Raw genomic sequence first — 21358 nt, forward strand, 5'->3', positions numbered from 1 at the left:
CGGTGTATAAGTCCTAGGCACATTCGAACCCTCAAAACCATGAATGCCTGACTTACCCAGCCTTGCAAGAACAACAGCCATCAGTGATCATGTCCACAGCTATATTTATGCTGAGGGTCTGAGGATCTGCTGTTTTCCTCATTGACTTGTAGCATTTAGCTGCAACTCACACAATGTTGGAGGCATCGCGTGGCTAAAACATCTTGATGTCATCCAAAAAAGATGACATGAACTTGTTGGTTCCCTTGTCCATTGTCGTGGCTGATATTTTGTGAAAATCCGGCAGAAATGCTAAACTAATCGACTCAGAAATACTCTGCAGTCAGTCGAAACGAAAAATCCCATTGAAGCTAAGCTCTGCGAGGAGGTTAATGTGAGACATGAAGTCACGTGGGACTTTCGAGGGGCGTTTCTGGGCGCAGCTTGGTAAGGTCCATTGGCAGCTCTCGTTTTGTTTTGTCTTTGGAGACGCAACGTGACGTAATACTCCAATGAACATGGCGGAAAGTAGGAAGAGTAAGGCTGGCGTCGAGGAGGCTAACATTAAAAAGAAGAAAATTTGGAAACAAATTCAGCTAAATGTGCAAAGTTTGTAACATTTTCACAAAACCAAGCTCACAGTTAGCAACGTCAAATGAGGACAATGAAACTGGTGAGGCAAACCACTGTTAAGTTAAGTCAATGAATGGCGTGGGGGGTGTAACGTAATGTTGCGTAATGTAAATATCTCTATGACAAGACGGCCAATAAATTGGAAACTTTGTCCTATATTTTTACTTAACGTGTAGGGGGGGTGCAGGTTGGCATGCTGAAAGACAAACAGAGTCTGGGGCTATTGGCTCCGGGTTGGAGTGAGAGGAGGACTAGAGACGGTCAGTTTTCCAATATGAACCTCGACAGCACTGCTGTCTGGTCCTGACAAGATGAGGGAGGAGAAGCTCCACCTTTCCTGTGGACAGTCATCCTGGACTATGTGCCTCCAAGTTCTGCCTTCGTACCTGCTGGCCGGTCAGGGTATGGTGACAGCCGGAATGCTGTTGGACCGCGCACAGGTTAGTGACACTAGAACTAGAGTTTAGTACCTGATATCTATGGGAACCGCAGAGGTCCAAAAAACACTCTAAAAGAGATCTTTGTAGGAAGGTATTTTCTTAGTAATGATTTGCTTACAAATTCTCCAGAGTTGAAATGGATTTTCAATAACCGACATGGAAGCTGAACACAAGTTAAAACTGTTATCTGGTTTTAACTGGGAATGGAGGCCAGGAGGTCAGGATGACCTGTGAGGTGACCCCAACCCGACCCATGGAAAGAAATAAACACATTTCAGAGATAAGGCAGAACTGCAGTTTGTGTTAGTGTCAACATGCAAGTCTAAATGTAGGAAGTATCTGGAAAAACTGTTAAATTTATTATAATTCATTCACTGAAGAAGTTTAGAAGTTTGTATTATTCCAAAGATGCCAAAGAATGTAAAAGCAATGTCAGATTCAGGAACATGAATTTATTAGCCTGCACAAATTATATGTGACCGTACAGAGGTTGGATTGTTTAGTTTGTAAAGCGCTTTGAGACACTTGGTGTGAATCCAGTTACACACACACACACACAAAAAAAAAATATTCTGTCATCTTTCTGCTGATGTTTTGTCAAATAATATGTGATGGTGAGCTCCAGGCTCTGTTTGTAACTTAATTATAGATAAAACATTTTGGAGCCACAGGCAGCTGCTCACCTACTTTATGACCAACAATTTATGACAAATATTTCTGTCACATATAAACAATCATATCATTCAATCATATCATACAATCATATGATGCAACAACATATTTCCCTGAAGTTATCCATATTCACCTTCCAACAACTCTGACCACCTGCCCTGTCTCTGCTAAAAAAGAAAACCCAGCATTTCCATATCATGATGCTGCCACCACCACATTTCACAGTGCTGCATTCAGTGTTGTAAAGTTCTGTATTAATTATCAGCAACAAGCAGGAAGCACCAACTCTTAACTGGCTGCTTCGGCATAAAAGCAACATAAACCTTGTAGCTTTGCACTGCAAACCCCCCAGATGTGACAAGGTATTTTTGGCTAGCTTTTAGTGCAAATACCTTAGTACACTAAAACCGTCAAATTTATTTTATGTTTGATACAGAATTTTTATGACAACCAAAGTTTACATAGTTATTTGATTGTGCTATAAAATGGCACCATAATACCAATACATAATACCGCCCCTTTAAGGCAATCATCCCTTAATATTGATCAAACAAATTCTAGTTCCACTGGCAGATTATTTCCACTTACAACAAGACACTTTTTTCAGTGAAAACAATCGGCCAGTGGAACTCGTCTTTTTGATTAATATTAAGGAATTATTGACCTAAAACAACTCCTGCTGTCTTACTGACAAAGTTACTTTTAAGTTAGTTTTTGCCTTATTTCCAAGATATTTGCACAATAAACTAGACAAAAAATAAATTCTTGCTAAGATTTTTTTGTATTTTGCAGTATGTGTTGTGCTTGTGCGCCCCTCCTTCAAATGCCTCCCTGGACAACAGCCACTGCTGGAACGGAACTACACAGATCAACTCCGTTTACTAATTTGGCGTTTCTGAATGTAACTGAGTTTTATTTAGGAGAGTCACAGTCAATGGAGTTGAATTCAAATGCATATTTTCCTCAGATTTCTAAAAATGAAACATGTCACTTCTTCACCTCCTCCTACTTTGTGCTGATCTGTCACATAAAACCTCAATAAAATACAGTAGATTGTATTTTGTGGTGTGTTATTAAGTGTGAGCTGTACTGCCTGAGTCATTAGGGGGCGCTGCAGTGACAGCAGTCGTGTCTCAAGGACAGTTTTCAGCTGAGTCATCGTCCTGCTGAAGGTGTGTGTGAGGACTTTTAGGACACACACTTGCTGATCATCTGCACACATCAGACATCACACACTGCAGGAACAGATTCAATCTGAGCTGGTTAGGTTTTTTTCACCTCCCTGTCTCACCAGCATTGACAGATTACCTGTGAGGGGTTTTGATTGGGAATTCATATAAGTCAGTAGATTATGTAGCTGACTTCTGGCAGACAGCAGATGGCATCTGTCCGTGTGTCTCCCTGCCCTCCCAAGTCCACCAGGGTAAAGCTTGTCCTTCCCACACAGCAGCAGCACCACGTGTCGGCGACAGGTCCAGCACCTGCCGCCGCTCTGAGTGCGTCAACGGCCCTCTGCAGGCGGAGGAGGAGGAGGAGGAGGAGGAGGAGGAGTCTGCTCCACCTGACCGGAGAGGGAAAAGTGTCTCATCCTCCTTCACACTCCCTCCTTCCTCTCAGATCAAAACGTCGTCGTCTCTATTCATCTGGAAATTGAAAGACACGCAGCATCACAGAGGTCAGTCCAAAGGTCATAGCCTGGACCAGACCTCGTCGACATGAAGAAGGGGCTCCAGGCTCAAGCGGGACATCACGGCACAGGGGACAAAGAGAGGGGCATGTGGAAGGAGACGGAGGAGACAGAGTGGCAGAACTGGAGGACAGAGAGGAAGCTCCTGGCCTTTTGGATGTCCCTGTCCCAGAGGAGGTGGAGCCTGTTCAGGCCGGCCGTCCAGCGCTCCGCCTCGGCCGCCCGGCTGCTGAACAGCGAGGCATGAGGAGACAAAGGGGGGCTTTGTGTGTGTGTCAGAAGATTCCTACCAGACCTGCATTAAGTAGATGTGTGTGTGCGTGTGTGTGTATACACTCCACTTCCACGCTGAACTTCCCTTTGAGTTAAAGTCAGACTAACTTCGTTGTGAGTTTTCAAAGCGAAGGTGGAGGTGACAGGTCTTGAGATGAACAGGAAGTGATGTCATCTCAGACCTGAGCTGAGGCTTGAAGTGGTGATGGGTTCAGACCGATGTGCCATGGCGGTGGCACATCTGGCCCTGCAGCTGTGTTTCCAGGGGAACAAGCCCAGAGGCCTCGGCTGCAGACGGAGCCGCTCTGCCGGCGGCCTCATGGTGAAGCCGGTCCGGCTCCACATCCTGCTGGCCGGGCCGGTCATGGACACAGCGCAAGTATGGAGCATTATACTTCATAGTGGGCTTTTTGTTTAAACAGAAATGTAGAGAAGCATGTCAGATCTTCACAGCTTGTAGGGACTGCTCTGGTAAACTTACTGCATGAAGACAAAGAAATCAGAAAAGCTGTTACTACTGAACTTGGTAGGATCCAAATTAGTGGTTCTGAAACTCTTTATAACCAATTGTTGCTCAGAAAATAAGTTTTCTAAGCTCCATTGTAAATGACAACAGGACTGGGACTTTCATTCATTTCATCCAATTTAGAAAGGAAGAAGCCACAACGGGAAAAAAACACAGCAGTTTACAAATATAGTGAAGGGAAAAGACATTCATCAGACGACATGACCAGTCGTCTGATGACAGGAAGATTGACGTGTTTAACCTTAAAGAACATTGTTACATTTGGAGGGAAAACTAGGAGGTTTGCTCACCTGAGAACACAAACCCAGCAGGGAGTCCCTGTGCTGCTGCTGGAGGGGCTGGTGCACTTTACAAAATATGACATGAGGAAAGAACAAGAAAGTCATGATTTTGGAGCAACTCGGTTACTGCAGCTTTTATTTCAGACCAAAAAAAGATTGGTCTGATTTAATGCCATGCAGTAAGGAAATAAGATTGTTTATGTATGTAGTTATTAAAGTTTGGCATATGGATCCAAAATATATATATAAAAAAATAAGTAGATGTTAGTATTGATCGATAGTAGCGTGGTAAGATTGATTCTTCAGCTTCAGATTCCCTCTTGAAATTTTGCTTGTAGTTTCTTAACTCTACTTTAAAAAGATTTTGTTTTGATTCGCCCTCAAATACATTTTGCACTTTATCTATGAAACAATGCACACAGGCTTTCTATTGTTTCTGTTTATTGTGTCAGTGTGTCATTAAAGCATTTTGTAGACACTTATGAACTCTGTACAAGTTTTGTCCAAAGTTTTAACAAAATTATTCAATAATAAATAAACCATGAGAACATCTAAAGGTCAGAAGTTTGATGATGTATCAAACTTAAATAAGTATCAGTATCAGTATTGGTATTGGGGATATCTAGCTCACATTGAAAGTTGGTGCCTGAATGAAGGGCATGAGGAAGAGCTGAACATGTGGATTAGAACTTTGTGATTTGTTTATGCCACTCTGTGCTTGTCAGCACTGGCAGGTGTTCCAGCAGATCTCTGAGGTGTTTGTCTTGGTTCCGGCTCTGGTGGGGCTGAAGGGAAACCTAGAGATGACACTGGCATCCCGTCTGTCGACAGCAGTGAGTGCAACACTCACACTAAACACACACTGCAAATTAAGTCTGTTGTGAGACTTAGTAAAATGTTCGGCGCTTTGAAACGTTTCTGTGAAGACTTGTGAGGAAATGGGATTGTTCTGTAAATTTATTCCCATCTGCAGGCCAACATGGGGCAGATGGACGAGACTCGGCAGCGCTGGAGGATGGTGCTCTGTAACATGGCCCTCATTCAGGTGGCCTGCACAATCTTTCTCTTTCTCTCTCTCTCTCTCTCTCTCTCTCTCTCTCTTTCTCTCTCTCTTTTTCACATACATACACACACTATCTTATTAACAGCTCACTCCAAACCCTTGGAGGATTTTGCTCCAAAACCCAAATCTAGATCCAGAAACACTGTAGCAGCTCATATGACTGAAAATAGAGAGAGAAACTCGTCCAGCTGTCATTTGGATGAATGTATAAGAGACTGGCCTGTGACTAAAGTAGAAATGGAAGGGAGGAAATAGATTTAGAGAAGTTTCATTCATTTAAGACAGAAGATGTGTTGATCACTGATCACTGACTGCACTTTAATTTTCCAGCCAATCAAAGGTCAAACTTCAGCCTGACCTCAACCGTTTGAGCCCCTGCACACATAGACAGCTAGCCTCTGTTAGCTAGCTGCTACATAAAGTTGATGCGTACTCTTGATGAATGAAGCATCCAGGTTTGTGGTTTCTTGCCTCCATGTGTGAATGTGGACTCTGTAGTTAACGTAGCATTGAATTTGTCTCCAGGTCCAGGCCACAGTTGTGGGCTTCCTGGCTGCCGTAGCCGCCGTCGCTCTGGGCCGTCTGAGCAGAGAGAGAGTGGACGGTATCCAGGCTGCCATCCTGTGTGCCAGCAGCATCAGCACCGCTTTCATCGCCGCACTCGCTCTAGGTCAGCCCGACGCTCAACACTTTAATTTACACAATACAACATAGTTGATGTGATGCTGCGGCTTCATCCAGCTGTCCTGTGGGCTGAGACAGGGCTGGTGGTGGTGGCTGTGATTATTGGCTCCAGAAAACTGGGCGTCAACCCGGACAATGTGGCCACGCCCATCGCTGCTAGCCTCGGTGACCTCATCACCCTGTCCCTGCTTACTGGGGTCAGCAGCTTCTTCTTCACCTACAGAGGTCAGAGACACAACCTACCTGAAGGGGGCAGTATAGTATAAAACTAACTTTTATGAACTTTGCACTATGTCGTAATGTTATTCCCTCATTAAAACCATACCTGGAGTGTTTCATGCATATTTGAAAAATCCTTTCATCTCCATGGCAACCGTTCAGCTGAGCAAAACACCTAGGTAGACCTTTGCCCCGTCTTCAAGGACAAAGTTCCTCACTTTCTAAGCTTCCGCCTCACAGAGCAGCCCTTCTCCAGGACTCCCCCACTCAGCTCCTTCAAACTAGTCAGCAGCAATTAGCAGTGGTACTGTGCAGCAGCTGAGCTCATTATAGGAGCTACTTCTCAGAGCAATGCTGCTAAAAATGTTGTTAAAGGGTTAATACTGAGATAAGTTCCTGGAGGCAGAGTTTCAGAAAGAGCAGGAGCTTTTAAAGAGACAAAGACCCAATTTAAAGGATGTAAATTAGGAAGTCATGTTTCTTTAGAATCATATTTGATACAGTCAGCATTTTTCTAACAACTGAAGGTAACATAGTTACTTGACTGTGCTAAAAATGATACCATGTGACTGGAAAACACATCCTACTGCTGCTTTAAAGAATAAAGAACAAAAATATCCCAGATGTGGAGTAGATGAAAGGGATTTTTGTGATGGAAACATCTGGAACACTTGTTATGTATTTTAACTGTTTTTTTATTGTTGTTTTTTTAACCAGAGGAGGGCAGCAAAATCCTGATTAACTTCTTGCTAAGAGCTAGAAAAGAGCTGAATCATCACAGCCAGATTCCTCTGATTCTTTGTTTTGCTGCCCTCCAGATGTGTGGTACCTGCCCACCATGGTGGGGGGCTTCTTCCTGCTGCTCACCCCTGTGTGGGTCATTGTCGCCAGCCGCAGTCCACCAATCAGAGAGGTCCTAAAGTCAGGATGGCAGCCAGTCATTTTGGCCATGTCTGTCAGCAGGTGAGAGTCATCTGATCATTTCCTCATGTCAACTCAGACATTAGTCATGAACTTTTCACATAACAAGCTTCATTTCCAAAAAGTCAAAAATTTACCTCATTAGGAATCAAAATTATTTTTAACAAAATTATTCTATTCTGATTGATATGTAATCATATTTTCATCTTCTTAGTATTGGTGGTCTGATTCTGGATAAAACTGTGAGCAACCCCAGCTTTGAAGGCATGGCTGTGTTCACCCCCATCATCAACGGTGAGTCAAAACAGACAAGACAAACTTTAAACCCTTTAACTATTCACAAGGCAGTAATGGCCTACAAATCATCACAAGGTTATTATAATATACACAATTTTGGTGTTAGAAATGTGTGAAATCTATAATTAAATGTTTTGGAACAGAAAATTAATTAACTTTTTGTTTGATGGATAAATTTTATCCTCAGAACGGAGACAAAAAGAACAATGAAAAAACATTTTTTTAAAAAACATAACAGCTTTTGTCTTAAATGATACCTATGCATAATTTTAAACTTGACATTTGAAAAAAATGGAAACATCTTTAAAGATTTGTCAAAATAACTTGAAGGAACATTAAAGTTAAGAAAAAATGTTCAAATTGTAGTAGGAATAAACAATTTCCAGATAAGGCAAGTTAGCCTTATCCATACTAGTACAGCTAGATACTGCAGGTAGTTAGACATTAACTACCTGAAGAAGAATTGTATCATTCTTAAACAATAGGTCTTTAAGGATGTTTTGTAAAAAATGTTTTTATAAAGCACTCATCCTCTGTTAGTGTCTCCAGAGAGGTGAACAGTAACTTTGTTTTTCTTTTATCATTTTTGATGTAATCCTTTTAATTCTATCAAAAATTAAATTACAATGACGGGATTTATACTGATGATGTTTCTCGCTCTAAAGAGTCGCTTTTAAAGAGACCAACTACGAGCAGAGCAGAAAAATGATGACATGTGGAAATGATTGAACCACGCTGGAAGCCAGCAGTAAATCCCATAATGAATAACGGGATTAAGTTTCTAACTCCTCCAGAGTCTGACTGTAAACCAAACCCCTGCTGAGGCCGAGCTCAGCGTCAGATCTGAGTCCGTCATCAATCATTAGCCATGAAAGAGCTGCTGGAGTCTGATTGGCCTTCATGTCAGAGGATCCTCAGAGGGGCGTAGAGGACCAGATCGTCTGTGACCCGAGTCCTGCTGACCACAGAGCGGCACGCTGAGCGGAGAGCAATAACAACGGCCTTTACATAGACCACAAGCCTGATCAGAATGCCAACTATGCCTTCACTGGCTGCTGTTCTGTGCCATCCCGCTCCAGGAAGTGCATTTGCATTCCAATGCAGGCTCTCCTCTCACGCCTTGTTGACCAGAAACACTTTCCCTGTTTTTGTTCCGATGATCCGTGTGCTTCAAAGCTCTGAGAGCAGAGAGTAGTCACACTGCTGCTCATAAAATCAGCTGGAGGGGTTATAAGGCAGATGGAAAATACCAAATAAACTTGACAATGCCTTTTTAGACAGTTTGAGAGGAAAGAAAGGAGTCATGGAAAACAGAATTGGATTAGATTTCCAGTAAAGTGATTGTTTGGATATGGATTAAGTTTTTTTCTCTATTTGTTGACGCACTGGGCTCAGCGTTTAAAATCACATCCAGATCAGAGCCTTGATTCAACATATGATGTAGTTTCTCTTCATGATGGATTATGAGGATGGCACATTTCTTTGTTTAAAGACATTTAAATGCAATTCCTCCCAAATGAATCTGTAATCTTCAACTGTGCTGTTTATTATTCTCCTTATTTTTAAGTCACTTCAGCTAAAAATACTTTATTTGTCCCAACAGGAAATTAAATGTTGAACTCATATCATCCACAAGTATCTTCATGGAGTCGACAATCAATCAATCAATCAAATTTTATTTGTATAGCACATTTCAGCAGCAAGGCATTTCAAAGTGCTTTACATAATTAAAATAAAAACAGCATGTGACATTAAATAAACAGTGAGAAAGAGATCTAAAAAAAACAAAAACATTAAAACATTAAAACCCGCACCCCTTTAGGACTTCAGTTAAACGCCGTTTAACTGTGATTCTGAGGCTGAGAAACCAAAGATACATTAGACTGAATAGATCTGCCCTATAGATTGTTCACATTGCCACTGAGACCTGAATTTAGCAGCAGCAGAGATAATATTCCACAGCAACCTGCGCTGGATGACATCAATTGTTGACCAGTTCAGCTAATCCGCCTCATTTGCTTTTGCCGCTCCTTCTTAGAAGCGATGACCGTTGCTCTATGTTTCCGTGTTCTTGTAGGAGTTGGAGGAAATCTCGTGGCGGTCCAAGCGAGCAGGATGTCCACCTACCTCCATTATTGGAGCGTTCCTGGAGCTCTCCCAGTAAAAATGAGTGCTGACTGTCCTGGACCCTGCACCGCCTTCTGCTCCTCAGGTCAAACCAACAACAATGTTGCATTAAAAAAGTGTTTGGGTCTTTACTAACCCTTTGTCAATAGATCAGCATCATAGTGAGCTTTAGTTGGGAAATAAAAATAAAAGAACAAAAACAGCCATTTTTATTAGTTTTGATATTTTTTCAGGGGGAATGATTTTTAAATAAATCAAATTTTCAGGTTCATTATTTATGGCGCCTTAAAGTGACTTTTGTTTACTCAAAACATGGAAAAAAAATCAACAAATCCAACATTTACACAGACAGGCCAACTAAAACGAAGTCAGCTTAATAAACTAAACTCAAAGTCTCAAAGTGGGACATAAAACAGAATTATGTGTGCACTCCATGCAATGTAATGTGTGATGGAAAAATAGCAGATTTTTCCAACATATTGTTGGATGTTCGACAGCCAACAACATGTTGGATGAGGAACTAGGGGTCAAGTGTGGATCACGTTATATTTGATTTTCAGGGTCAGACACACTTAAACTTAACAAATGTATAAAAATAATTGAATGCATTCATGTGGTTCTATGAGACAACATTGTTAATGTGGAAACATTAGACAGGGGCAGTTTTATGTATTTTCCAGCCACACTGCCATTTTATAGCACCAATCAAGTTACTTTGTTAACTTTATTCATTTATTTATTTTCTTGTCAAACATCTTGGAATGTCTGAAAAAGTCCTATAAAAATGTATATATTTTTATATACATTTTTACTTTATTACTACTCGTATAATTTAATCTAAAATAAATTTGACTTCATAATTTAACGCCTTGAAATTGAGCCTCTGTCTCTTTAAGAAACTCCTGCTCCTTCTAAAGCTCTGCCTTCAAGAAGTCATCACAACATGGCTCCTCTATTAACCCTTTAACAACATTTTTACCAGTGTTGCTCTATAACGAACTCAGTAGATGCTTAGTTTCAGGTGTTTGCTAATTGCTGCTGACTAGTCTGAAGGAGCTGAATGGGGGAGTCGCAATGGAGGGTTGTCCTGTGAGGCAGGAGTTTGGAAACTGCAGAAGGAGTTCACCAGGTGTTTGCTAATTGCTGCGTTTACATAGCTGAGTGGTTGCCATGGAGATTAAAGGACTTCTCAAACATACCTTTAAGAATAAAAGCAACACTCCAGGTATGTTTTTGATGAGGGAATAGCATTATGACATGATGTGAAGATTAAAGAGTCAATTTTACATAATACTTTCCCTTTAATACTGTCTTAGTCAGAGTAATGAGGGTTCAGTTCAGTTCAGATTTCTTCAAGTCCTGGATGGGCAGTTAATGTTGCGTCCAGAACATTTTCAAACATAAAACAACCAGTTAAAAAAGCAAGAGACAAAGTGTACCAAAACAACAAAATGGCTGCCACTTAAACTAACACAAATCAATGAAGTTACCTCCAAATGGCCCCAGGCATTGGCTTCCTCCCACAGAACTAAACATAGGTGTTGGCTAAATCAGAGATTCTACATTTTCTGGCTCTTTAGCTGTGAGTGTACCTACTGGAGGTTTGCTTCTCTGTCCATGTTTGTCCAGATGTGAACTCTAAATCAGCCAGAGTTCTGGTTGCCCTTGTGGTACCAGGTCACCTCCTCTTCCTCTACACAGTCCAGCTGCTGAGGGGAGGCCATACCGCCATGACGCCTTCCTTCATCATCTGCTACCTGTGTGCAGCTCTGCTTCAGGTTAGAAACACTTTACTGCAAGAAGTAATAATAAAAACTATACAGTGTTTGCATTTGAAGCCCAGCATCCTCCTCCTCCAGGTGGTGATTCTGCTCTACTCTTCCGTCCTGATGGTCCGCTGGCTGTGGAGACGGAGCTTGGATCCAGATAACTACTCCATCCCCTACCTCACAGCTCTGGGGGACCTGCTGGGAACTGCTTTCTTGGCCCTGACCTTCAGGTTTTTCATGATGGGCAGCTCTGAAGGGACCGGACTTTGAAACATTTGGTCAGCACCAGCACAGCGCTGAGCTCACTGCAACTGCAGATGAAAGACTATGAAACAAAAAGACAGGTGGTGACTTAATAATTAGAGATGCTATAATCTGACTTTGGATCAAATCATAATTCTATCACAATCATGATTCACTATAAGGGAAAACAAAACGCTCACATAATGAGTAGCTTAAAGATCAACAACTCAGATTTTGTTGTTGTTCCTTCTGCTCTGATTATCACTTCCTGGTCAGAATTAGGTCACAGATCTGAACAGTTCAATGTGAAAAAGTGTCCAAGAAAAAATGTAACTGTAAACTTCTTCAGTACTTTGGTCCTTAGTACTTTTCTGTTGTTCACATGCAGTTTAATGAGCTCAAACTGAAATTGTAGAAATACCAATTATTGCACGCCTATAGTTCTTGCTAGATGGTGGATGTTTATATTATGACCAATAGACATAATTGTGTTTGTATGTCAACGTAAAGCAGACACTATAAGGCTCTAGTATTTAACTTGTCTGTGTGTTAGTTTGTGTTCCTACTGACAAACAGCAGGGTTTGAGGTCAAAGTTTATTCTTGTGTGGAGCCTTTTTTTTATTTCTTTGACATCCATAAAGAAAAAATAGCAATAACAGTGAGGCTTGGCTGAATTTGTAGAGCTTCTGCATTTGTAAAAATAAGAAACAAAACAATTTGTTCAGTTAAATAAAACACATGGAACCATCTTGGTGAAAATGCATTTATTTGAAAGACATGGAAGAACATATATCTAGTTTGGTTTGGCTTTTTTTAGAGCTAGAAATAATAAATTAAAATAATAGTTACACAATTTTTTTTTCCTACAGTAAAAAAACCACAACAACAGTCACAGTTAGAAAAGCTGTCTTTGTTGCCAAGGTACAAAATGAAGGCCCACGATCCAAGGCACATGTCTGGAGACATTCACTGTCCACACACGATCTGGATACGATTCATTCTAGAGCAGCGCTGTCCAAACACAGCAAACTTTTGCAAACAAATGGGTGGCAAAAGTGAGTATAATTCCAGTATTACAGAAATTAGAGATCCATTTTCAGACCAGTTTGCTTCTGTCATCGACACATTCCATTTAGAATTTTATTTTAAAAATTTTGTCTGTGTGGCAAATGGATACTTTCCGATTTATAATTTTGGCCCACATGTCAAAAAGTGGACACCACTGCTCTAGAGAGATCACCTGTTGTGCAAATTCACCTTTGAAACAGCAGAAAGCCTAAACTTGAACAGCATTTCACACATTCAGAGCCAGTGACTAACAGTTAACTCCACGTCTTCCATAAAATCTCATTTGCCTCGTGAGGCAGAAACTCCTATCTCCTCATGGAATGTCCTCACCAGCTTTTGTTTTTCTCACCTGCTCAGATATGAAAACTTCATGTTTTTTTCATTAAAAGCAGAAAGAGAAGCAGGTCCATAAGTTTGTGTCTGAAAGACGTCCCGGCCTCATCTGAACTTGAGGTAGGCTGGAACCGAGTAGTTGAAGAGCAGGAAGTCCATGCGATACAGATTGTAGAGCTTTTTCTGGTAGAAGGGGCTGATGTTCTGGAAGAAGTCGGCTGCCATATCGCCGGTAGTCCTGGTGCTTTTGGACGAGGCGGGGAAGCGGACCTGCTGGTCCGCCCCGGCCAGCTGCAGCACGTAGCGGGAGTCCTGCTCCAGCGTCTCGTACTTCCCCACCACGTCGTAGTGGATGAGGCAGGGGTGGCACAGCGAGTGCACCCGCTCCCAGTGTTCGTTGAAGGGCTCTTCCCGCTGGGTTGCGGGGTCCACGAGGTAATACACAAACTCCTCAAAGGAGACGTCGTCCCCTTTCTCCAGGGCTTCCGGCCGAGGGTCTGGCCTGTGCCGGCGGACGATCTTTGTGCCGTATCGTTTGTGGAAAGCTGTATTGTAGCTCCGCGTGAATTTGTTGCGGTACGCAGAGACCAGCCGCTCGAATGGCTCACGCACAAAAATGAACTTCAGGTAGGAGCGCAGGCGCTGGTTGATCTGGGGGGTGGAGTACTCAGACAGGGTCCGGAGGTTTCCCGGGACGTGGGCCTCATTGGCGGGGATGGCTAGTGGGTCTTTGTGGTCACCCGAGACTCCTGTCAGAACCATGAGCACCCTCTTCCAGTTGGTGCAGGCTACTTTGGGCACGTAGCAGTACAGCAGGCCGTGCTGGTCGTCCACAATAATGTGCTTCAGGTCTTCGGGGACGAGGACTCTGCGTTTGCGGGTGTAGGAGCGGCAGGCCTCCTCCAGCAGCTCCCGGCGACCCTGATGGACGGCCGACACAGCAGATTCCCCCTGTTGGGGAAAGAAAACCAGGAGCAGATAGTTAATCTGGTTCAGGTTTGGATGGTTTCAGAATGTTTTTGGACAGAAAAGTAGCACAGCTTGTAAATACATTCATGGCATTTGACTTCTGATAAATGCATATCACACATATCAGATGTTTTGTTTTTTGAAAATGCTAATAGGACCATGTAACATTTTCCTATGACTTCACACATGTGCACGACTTGGTGTTGACTCACAATACACAGCGCATCTGGAAAACCTTATTCCAGATTCTACTAAATGAATTTCTTTCCTCAACATTTTACACACATATCTCCCATTATGCCAACGTGGAAAAGGTTTTTGAGAGTTTTGCTAATTTAAAATCAAGAAATCAGATTTATATTAATATTCACAGCCTTTGATAAATACAGCAGCAATTCCAGCCTCAAGTCTTTTTGAATATGATGTCACCAGCTTAGCTCCACTTTTTATTTGTATTTTTTACAGTTTATTTGATGGGGACAGATACTAGAAACATGGCTCAAGACAATCTGATGCCTGCATCACAGAGTTCAGAGCCAGAGCTAAGTCACAACACTTGTCCCTAGAAACCTGGACCCTCAGGTGGGCAGTTCTGAGGAAAATGATTAATTAAAACTATTTGGGAAAAGGCTGTAACATAACAAAATGTAAAGTGCTGTGAATAGTTTCTGGATGCACTGTATGTTGAAGATTATTGTTATTAGGTAAAAACCTCTTTTGCAGTGCACTGTACTGGAGGACAAACTCCTCATTAAATCAGATGCAGGACATACAGTTACTCTGCATGTCATGAGGACTTCACTTCTCCATGGTGAGTGAAGCTCTGACTCCACAGAGGGTGGTCTCACCGCCGCTGGAACGTGCAGCTACCTGGTAAAACCAGGGGTCATCTAGTTCATCCTGTTCTCCTACTGGCACAAATGTCTTATTTACTCTTTTTATTTACTCGGGCTGGCTTGGCACTGCAGCGGCCACAGCCCCAGAGCTCAGAGTCTGACTCTGTGTCCGACCCGATGACTGGCTCTGTGTGTCTGCCGACAGACACCGGAACATCCAGGAAACACTGAGGGGCTACGCTCTGAGCGGCAGAACCTGGCCCGTACTCTCACGTAAACCTAGACCTCGCCTTTAAGTCTGTCCGTGTGGACAATGAGGGGACATTAATAGCAACTTGAACCGTCCAAGTCAAACATGTCCTTGGGAGACAGCAGCAGAGTTTGGTACTGCTGCTGAGGGTTAACACAAAGGGTTTGGTTTTCAGGTGAACCACATGCAACAAGGCCTGTTAACAAATGTTGCTGGATGATAAATTGTCCCAAAAGTTATTGCGGTAAACGATGATCTTGTTTCAGACCATTTTCAAGTAATATAGTGGTAATGACATCATAATGCAAGAACAGCCTCTCAAAGGTCAATACATTTAAAATTTTAATAAACAGAAACTGGAAGACATTTTAAATATCAATGGGCCAGCTACACTATGAAGCCTACAGGAAATCTGCATGTGCTGTAAACAATCACATGGTGAAAAGAGGCACGACATCATTGCTAGCCATAAAATGTCTGAATCATATTCCTCTTATTCTGACTTTATTGCTACATTTTTGGAATCTTCCTTCTTTATGTAAACAAAAATGGAGTGGCGTCAGATTTTAGCAGTTGTAGGATTTCTCTTTTGTCTTTGGTAAAAAACCTCTAGTCATTCCTTCTGCTAGCACTGGACACGCATGTTTGTTTTGGTTATATTTTATTTTGGTTGTGTTTTGGTTGAATTCCCTGCACTAGATAAGAGTGCAATACTAAATATTTTGCTGTCGATCCAATACCAAGTAAATTTAGGCCAATATCATCAATACCGATATCAGTATCAATACCTTTTATTATGTAGGTTTTTATATCGTTATATTGCTGACCTCTAAGTATTTATGTGTTTTTTTTTCCTTAGGAATATTTTAGTAAAATCTAAGACAGAATTTGGACAAAGTTTATAGATGTCTACAAAATACAAGATGAACAGAAATAATTTTAAAAAAAAAAACTTGAAGCAAATTTATGTGCATATTTTTCTTAAAGTGCAAGAAAATTTAATTTGAGAGCAAAACAAAAATCTGTTTTTGGGTAAAATTGAGGAACTACAATATTTAAATAAGATGAAATTTCACTATACCAATACCGACATGTTATCAATATATCGATCGATCTACCCATCTCTTTAACTTTTATCTTACTAATTTAAAATTCAAGGAAAAATTGTAGAATTCAAGAAGTTCTAAGAAATTTCTTAAAATGTTTGTCACTACGAGCTCAGATTCTATGTGACAAAGATCTCTCCGTTCTTTAGAAGGGAAACATGAAAAATTGGTGGTTTGTTAGACTCCAAGTTTCCCCACTTTAAGTATTTACTCTACAATATTTATAGCTTATTTTGCCCAAACCTATAAGTTTTAAAAGCTGCTTAAGGTTGAGTTGGGCCAAACAGACACAGAAGTGTGTCTGGCCAACAGTTTACCTCCTAATTACCATCCTGAGAGATTAGCAAGTTAAGACGTGAGGAGGAAGAAAAATGAAGAAAATATTACAAGCAGTTAAATTAAAGGGGAACCTGCTGGAGCTTGTTTGTTTTATGAAAATTAAACCTTCCTTCTTCACACAGAAAGACGTAACTGGGAACAGCTGCTGTGATTTTACACAAAGCATTTCAAATCTGAAAAAGAAAAAAAAGTGGATAGGTTTGACATCTCAGTGAACAACCAACACAGGAAACACAACCAACGACGAAGGCAGCAAAGGATAAAATGCAGGTGATAAGATAGAACATCTAAAGGTCTCATCGTCTGGTGATGCTTTCTGTTGTTAAAAATGGAAAATTCAATGAGGTTTATGTGCTCAAAAAACTATTTCTGAGCTCATTCTGAACAATAATAAACAGAAGTGTTGTCAACTAGATCAATAAATTAAAAATATACATTAAGAGAATAACTTATTATATTCTGTGACTTATGTAGTTGTAAAATGTTTTAACAATAACTGCAAGAAAAGGAAGTGGCTCTTCTTTCTAAAACAAATATAACAAAATGGCGTTGATCTGCAAAGTCGCACCTAAAGGCAGTGGCGCAACTACACGTTATTTAGTTGGATGCCAAACATAAATCCCCGGAAGGAATGTCAGGTTGAAGGGCCGACGCTCACTCTCTACCCCCCCCTCCCCCACTCCGAGGCGACGACACATGAAGTGTAAAACTCGCTACATTTACCTCGTTATGTGCGCGAGGTGAAGGAGCGTAAGGCGCGCTGAAGTGTACGGGAAAACATCACTGGCACGCCGCCCCCTGCAGACTGGGTTTTGGCGCCCCCTCTGGTGCTGCGCCCCTATGCGTTGCATACGCTGCATTCCCACTTTTTGCACCACTGCCTAAAGGCACAAAACTTCTGAAGCAGTGCAATTCACAAAATTCAAAGTGGTTTTTAACGCCGCCCCAAAATAAAGAAACAAAGAAAATCAAAGCAGCGTTCAGGTTTCTGAAAGAAGGGAACGTGTTCCCACACCACTCACCTGTTCCCCCTCATACAGGCTCTGCAGGGGGCTCCTCCGGGTTTTCTGCCCACTGCTCCGCTCCGACAAATGTTCTGAAGAACAAAACACATCAGTGACAATGTTCATGTCACAAAACACACACTCATACACACTAGACATTACGAGGTGTTGGCAAATTTAAAGGAATAGGAATCACAGACAATAACGCTATAACATCACAACATGTCAACAAACAACGAGGATAAAAAGTCTGAAGTTTAAGAATGAATAAAGCAGCCGGCTGAGTGTAAAGCTAACCTAACATGGAGACTCAGGGCGATGAGGATCAGTCTGAGCCTTCAGGTCGGCATCGTTTTACCTCACAGGCTCAGACACAGACACACACACACACACACACACACACATACACACACACACACACACACACANTGTATAGCACATTTCAGCAGCAAGGCATTTCAAAGTGCTTTACATAATTAAAATAAAAACAGCATGTGACATTAAATAAACAGTGAGAAAGAGATCTAAAAAAAACAAAAACATTAAAACATTAAAACCCGCACCCCTTTAGGACTTCAGTTAAACGCCGTTTAACTGTGATTCTGAGGCTGAGAAACCAAAGATACATTAGACTGAATAGATCTGCCCTATAGATTGTTCACATTGCCACTGAGACCTGAATTTAGCAGCAGCAGAGATAATATTCCACAGCAACCTGCGCTGGATGACATCAATTGTTGACCAGTTCAGCTAATCCGCCTCATTTGCTTTTGCCGCTCCTTCTTAGAAGCGATGACCGTTGCTCTATGTTTCCGTGTTCTTGTAGGAGTTGGAGGAAATCTCGTGGCGGTCCAAGCGAGCAGGATGTCCACCTACCTCCATTATTGGAGCGTTCCTGGAGCTCTCCCAGTAAAAATGAGTGCTGACTGTCCTGGACCCTGCACCGCCTTCTGCTCCTCAGGTCAAACCAACAACAATGTTGCATTAAAAAAGTGTTTGGGTCTTTACTAACCCTTTGTCAATAGATCAGCATCATAGTGAGCTTTAGTTGGGAAATAAAAATAAAAGAACAAAAACAGCCATTTTTATTAGTTTTGATATTTTTTCAGGGGGAATGATTTTTAAATAAATCAAATTTTCAGGTTCATTATTTATGGCGCCTTAAAGTGACTTTTGTTTACTCAAAACATGGAAAAAAAATCAACAAATCCAACATTTACACAGACAGGCCAACTAAAACGAAGTCAGCTTAATAAACTAAACTCAAAGTCTCAAAGTGGGACATAAAACAGAATTATGTGTGCACTCCATGCAATGTAATGTGTGATGGAAAAATAGCAGATTTTTCCAACATATTGTTGGATGTTCGACAGCCAACAACATGTTGGATGAGGAACTAGGGGTCAAGTGTGGATCACGTTATATTTGATTTTCAGGGTCAGACACACTTAAACTTAACAAATGTATAAAAATAATTGAATGCATTCATGTGGTTCTATGAGACAACATTGTTAATGTGGAAACATTAGACAGGGGCAGTTTTATGTATTTTCCAGCCACACTGCCATTTTATAGCACCAATCAAGTTACTTTGTTAACTTTATTCATTTATTTATTTTCTTGTCAAACATCTTGGAATGTCTGAAAAAGTCCTATAAAAATGTATATATTTTTATATACATTTTTACTTTATTACTACTCGTATAATTTAATCTAAAATAAATTTGACTTCATAATTTAACGCCTTGAAATTGAGCCTCTGTCTCTTTAAGAAACTCCTGCTCCTTCTAAAGCTCTGCCTTCAAGAAGTCATCACAACATGGCTCCTCTATTAACCCTTTAACAACATTTTTACCAGTGTTGCTCTATAACGAACTCAGTAGATGCTTAGTTTCAGGTGTTTGCTAATTGCTGCTGACTAGTCTGAAGGAGCTGAATGGGGGAGTCGCAATGGAGGGTTGTCCTGTGAGGCAGGAGTTTGGAAACTGCAGAAGGAGTTCACCAGGTGTTTGCTAATTGCTGCGTTTACATAGCTGAGTGGTTGCCATGGAGATTAAAGGACTTCTCAAACATACCTTTAAGAATAAAAGCAACACTCCAGGTATGTTTTTGATGAGGGAATAGCATTATGACATGATGTGAAGATTAAAGAGTCAATTTTACATAATACTTTCCCTTTAATACTGTCTTAGTCAGAGTAATGAGGGTTCAGTTCAGTTCAGATTTCTTCAAGTCCTGGATGGGCAGTTAATGTTGCGTCCAGAACATTTTCAAACATAAAACAACCAGTTAAAAAAGCAAGAGACAAAGTGTACCAAAACAACAAAATGGCTGCCACTTAAACTAACACAAATCAATGAAGTTACCTCCAAATGGCCCCAGGCATTGGCTTCCTCCCACAGAACTAAACATAGGTGTTGGCTAAATCAGAGATTCTACATTTTCTGGCTCTTTAGCTGTGAGTGTACCTACTGGAGGTTTGCTTCTCTGTCCATGTTTGTCCAGATGTGAACTCTAAATCAGCCAGAGTTCTGGTTGCCCTTGTGGTACCAGGTCACCTCCTCTTCCTCTACACAGTCCAGCTGCTGAGGGGAGGCCATACCGCCATGACGCCTTCCTTCATCATCTGCTACCTGTGTGCAGCTCTGCTTCAGGTTAGAAACACTTTACTGCAAGAAGTAATAATAAAAACTATACAGTGTTTGCATTTGAAGCCCAGCATCCTCCTCCTCCAGGTGGTGATTCTGCTCTACTCTTCCGTCCTGATGGTCCGCTGGCTGTGGAGACGGAGCTTGGATCCAGATAACTACTCCATCCCCTACCTCACAGCTCTGGGGGACCTGCTGGGAACTGCTTTCTTGGCCCTGACCTTCAGGTTTTTCATGATGGGCAGCTCTGAAGGGACCGGACTTTGAAACATTTGGTCAGCACCAGCACAGCGCTGAGCTCACTGCAACTGCAGATGAAAGACTATGAAACAAAAAGACAGGTGGTGACTTAATAATTAGAGATGCTATAATCTGACTTTGGATCAAATCATAATTCTATCACAATCATGATTCACTATAAGGGAAAACAAAACGCTCACATAATGAGTAGCTTAAAGATCAACAACTCAGATTTTGTTGTTGTTCCTTCTGCTCTGATTATCACTTCCTGGTCAGAATTAGGTCACAGATCTGAACAGTTCAATGTGAAAAAGTGTCCAAGAAAAAATGTAACTGTAAACTTCTTCAGTACTTTGGTCCTTAGTACTTTTCTGTTGTTCACATGCAGTTTAATGAGCTCAAACTGAAATTGTAGAAATACCAATTATTGCACGCCTATAGTTCTTGCTAGATGGTGGATGTTTATATTATGACCAATAGACATAATTGTGTTTGTATGTCAACGTAAAGCAGACACTATAAGGCTCTAGTATTTAACTTGTCTGTGTGTTAGTTTGTGTTCCTACTGACAAACAGCAGGGTTTGAGGTCAAAGTTTATTCTTGTGTGGAGCCTTTTTTTTATTTCTTTGACATCCATAAAGAAAAAATAGCAATAACAGTGAGGCTTGGCTGAATTTGTAGAGCTTCTGCATTTGTAAAAATAAGAAACAAAACAATTTGTTCAGTTAAATAAAACACATGGAACCATC

The 21358-nt window shown here is 41.3% G+C and overlaps 3 protein-coding genes across 5 annotated transcripts; 2 read left to right on the plus strand and 1 right to left on the minus strand.

Annotated features, from left to right (window-relative positions):
• Positions 1-800: 800 nt before the first annotated feature.
• On the plus strand, positions 801-12564 carry LOC103465411 (solute carrier family 41 member 1-like). Of its 2 annotated transcripts, none has more exons than XM_008410210.1 (10): positions 801-1052; positions 5217-5324; positions 5465-5536; positions 6080-6224; positions 6317-6463; positions 7276-7420; positions 7593-7672; positions 9753-9887; positions 11432-11580; positions 11662-12564. In XM_008410210.1, the coding sequence occupies exons 1-10, from the start codon at positions 924-926 to the stop codon at positions 11839-11841; spliced, it is 1290 nt and encodes a 429-aa protein (XP_008408432.1). In that variant the 5' UTR covers positions 801-923; the 3' UTR covers positions 11842-12564. The 2 variants fall into 2 exon arrangements, with proteins under 2 accessions (XP_008408432.1, XP_008408431.1); XM_008410209.2 differs by lacking the exon at positions 801-1052 and adding an exon at positions 3165-4063.
• Position 12565: 1 nt separating this feature from the next.
• Positions 12566-18126, minus strand: LOC103465410 (carbohydrate sulfotransferase 11-like). Of its 2 annotated transcripts, XM_008410206.2 has the most exons (3): positions 18018-18126; positions 17739-17812; positions 12566-14167 (listed from the first exon to the last, which is right to left on the minus strand). In XM_008410206.2, the coding sequence occupies exons 1-3, from the start codon at positions 18022-18024 to the stop codon at positions 13322-13324; spliced, it is 927 nt and encodes a 308-aa protein (XP_008408428.1). In that variant the 5' UTR covers positions 18025-18126; the 3' UTR covers positions 12566-13321. The 2 variants fall into 2 exon arrangements, with proteins under 2 accessions (XP_008408428.1, XP_008408427.1); XM_008410205.2 differs by having other exon boundaries at positions 17739-18126.
• Positions 18127-18278: 152 nt separating this feature from the next.
• LOC103465409 (solute carrier family 41 member 1-like) lies at positions 18279-21358 on the plus strand. The gene is made up of 3 exons (XM_008410204.2): positions 18279-18681; positions 20226-20374; positions 20456-21358. The coding sequence occupies exons 1-3, from the start codon at positions 18513-18515 to the stop codon at positions 20633-20635; spliced, it is 498 nt and encodes a 165-aa protein (XP_008408426.1). The 5' UTR covers positions 18279-18512; the 3' UTR covers positions 20636-21358.

This window comes from Poecilia reticulata, linkage group LG5 (assembly GCF_000633615.1).
Source record: "Poecilia reticulata strain Guanapo linkage group LG5, Guppy_female_1.0+MT, whole genome shotgun sequence".
Classification (NCBI taxonomy): domain Eukaryota; kingdom Metazoa; phylum Chordata; class Actinopteri; order Cyprinodontiformes; family Poeciliidae; genus Poecilia; species Poecilia reticulata.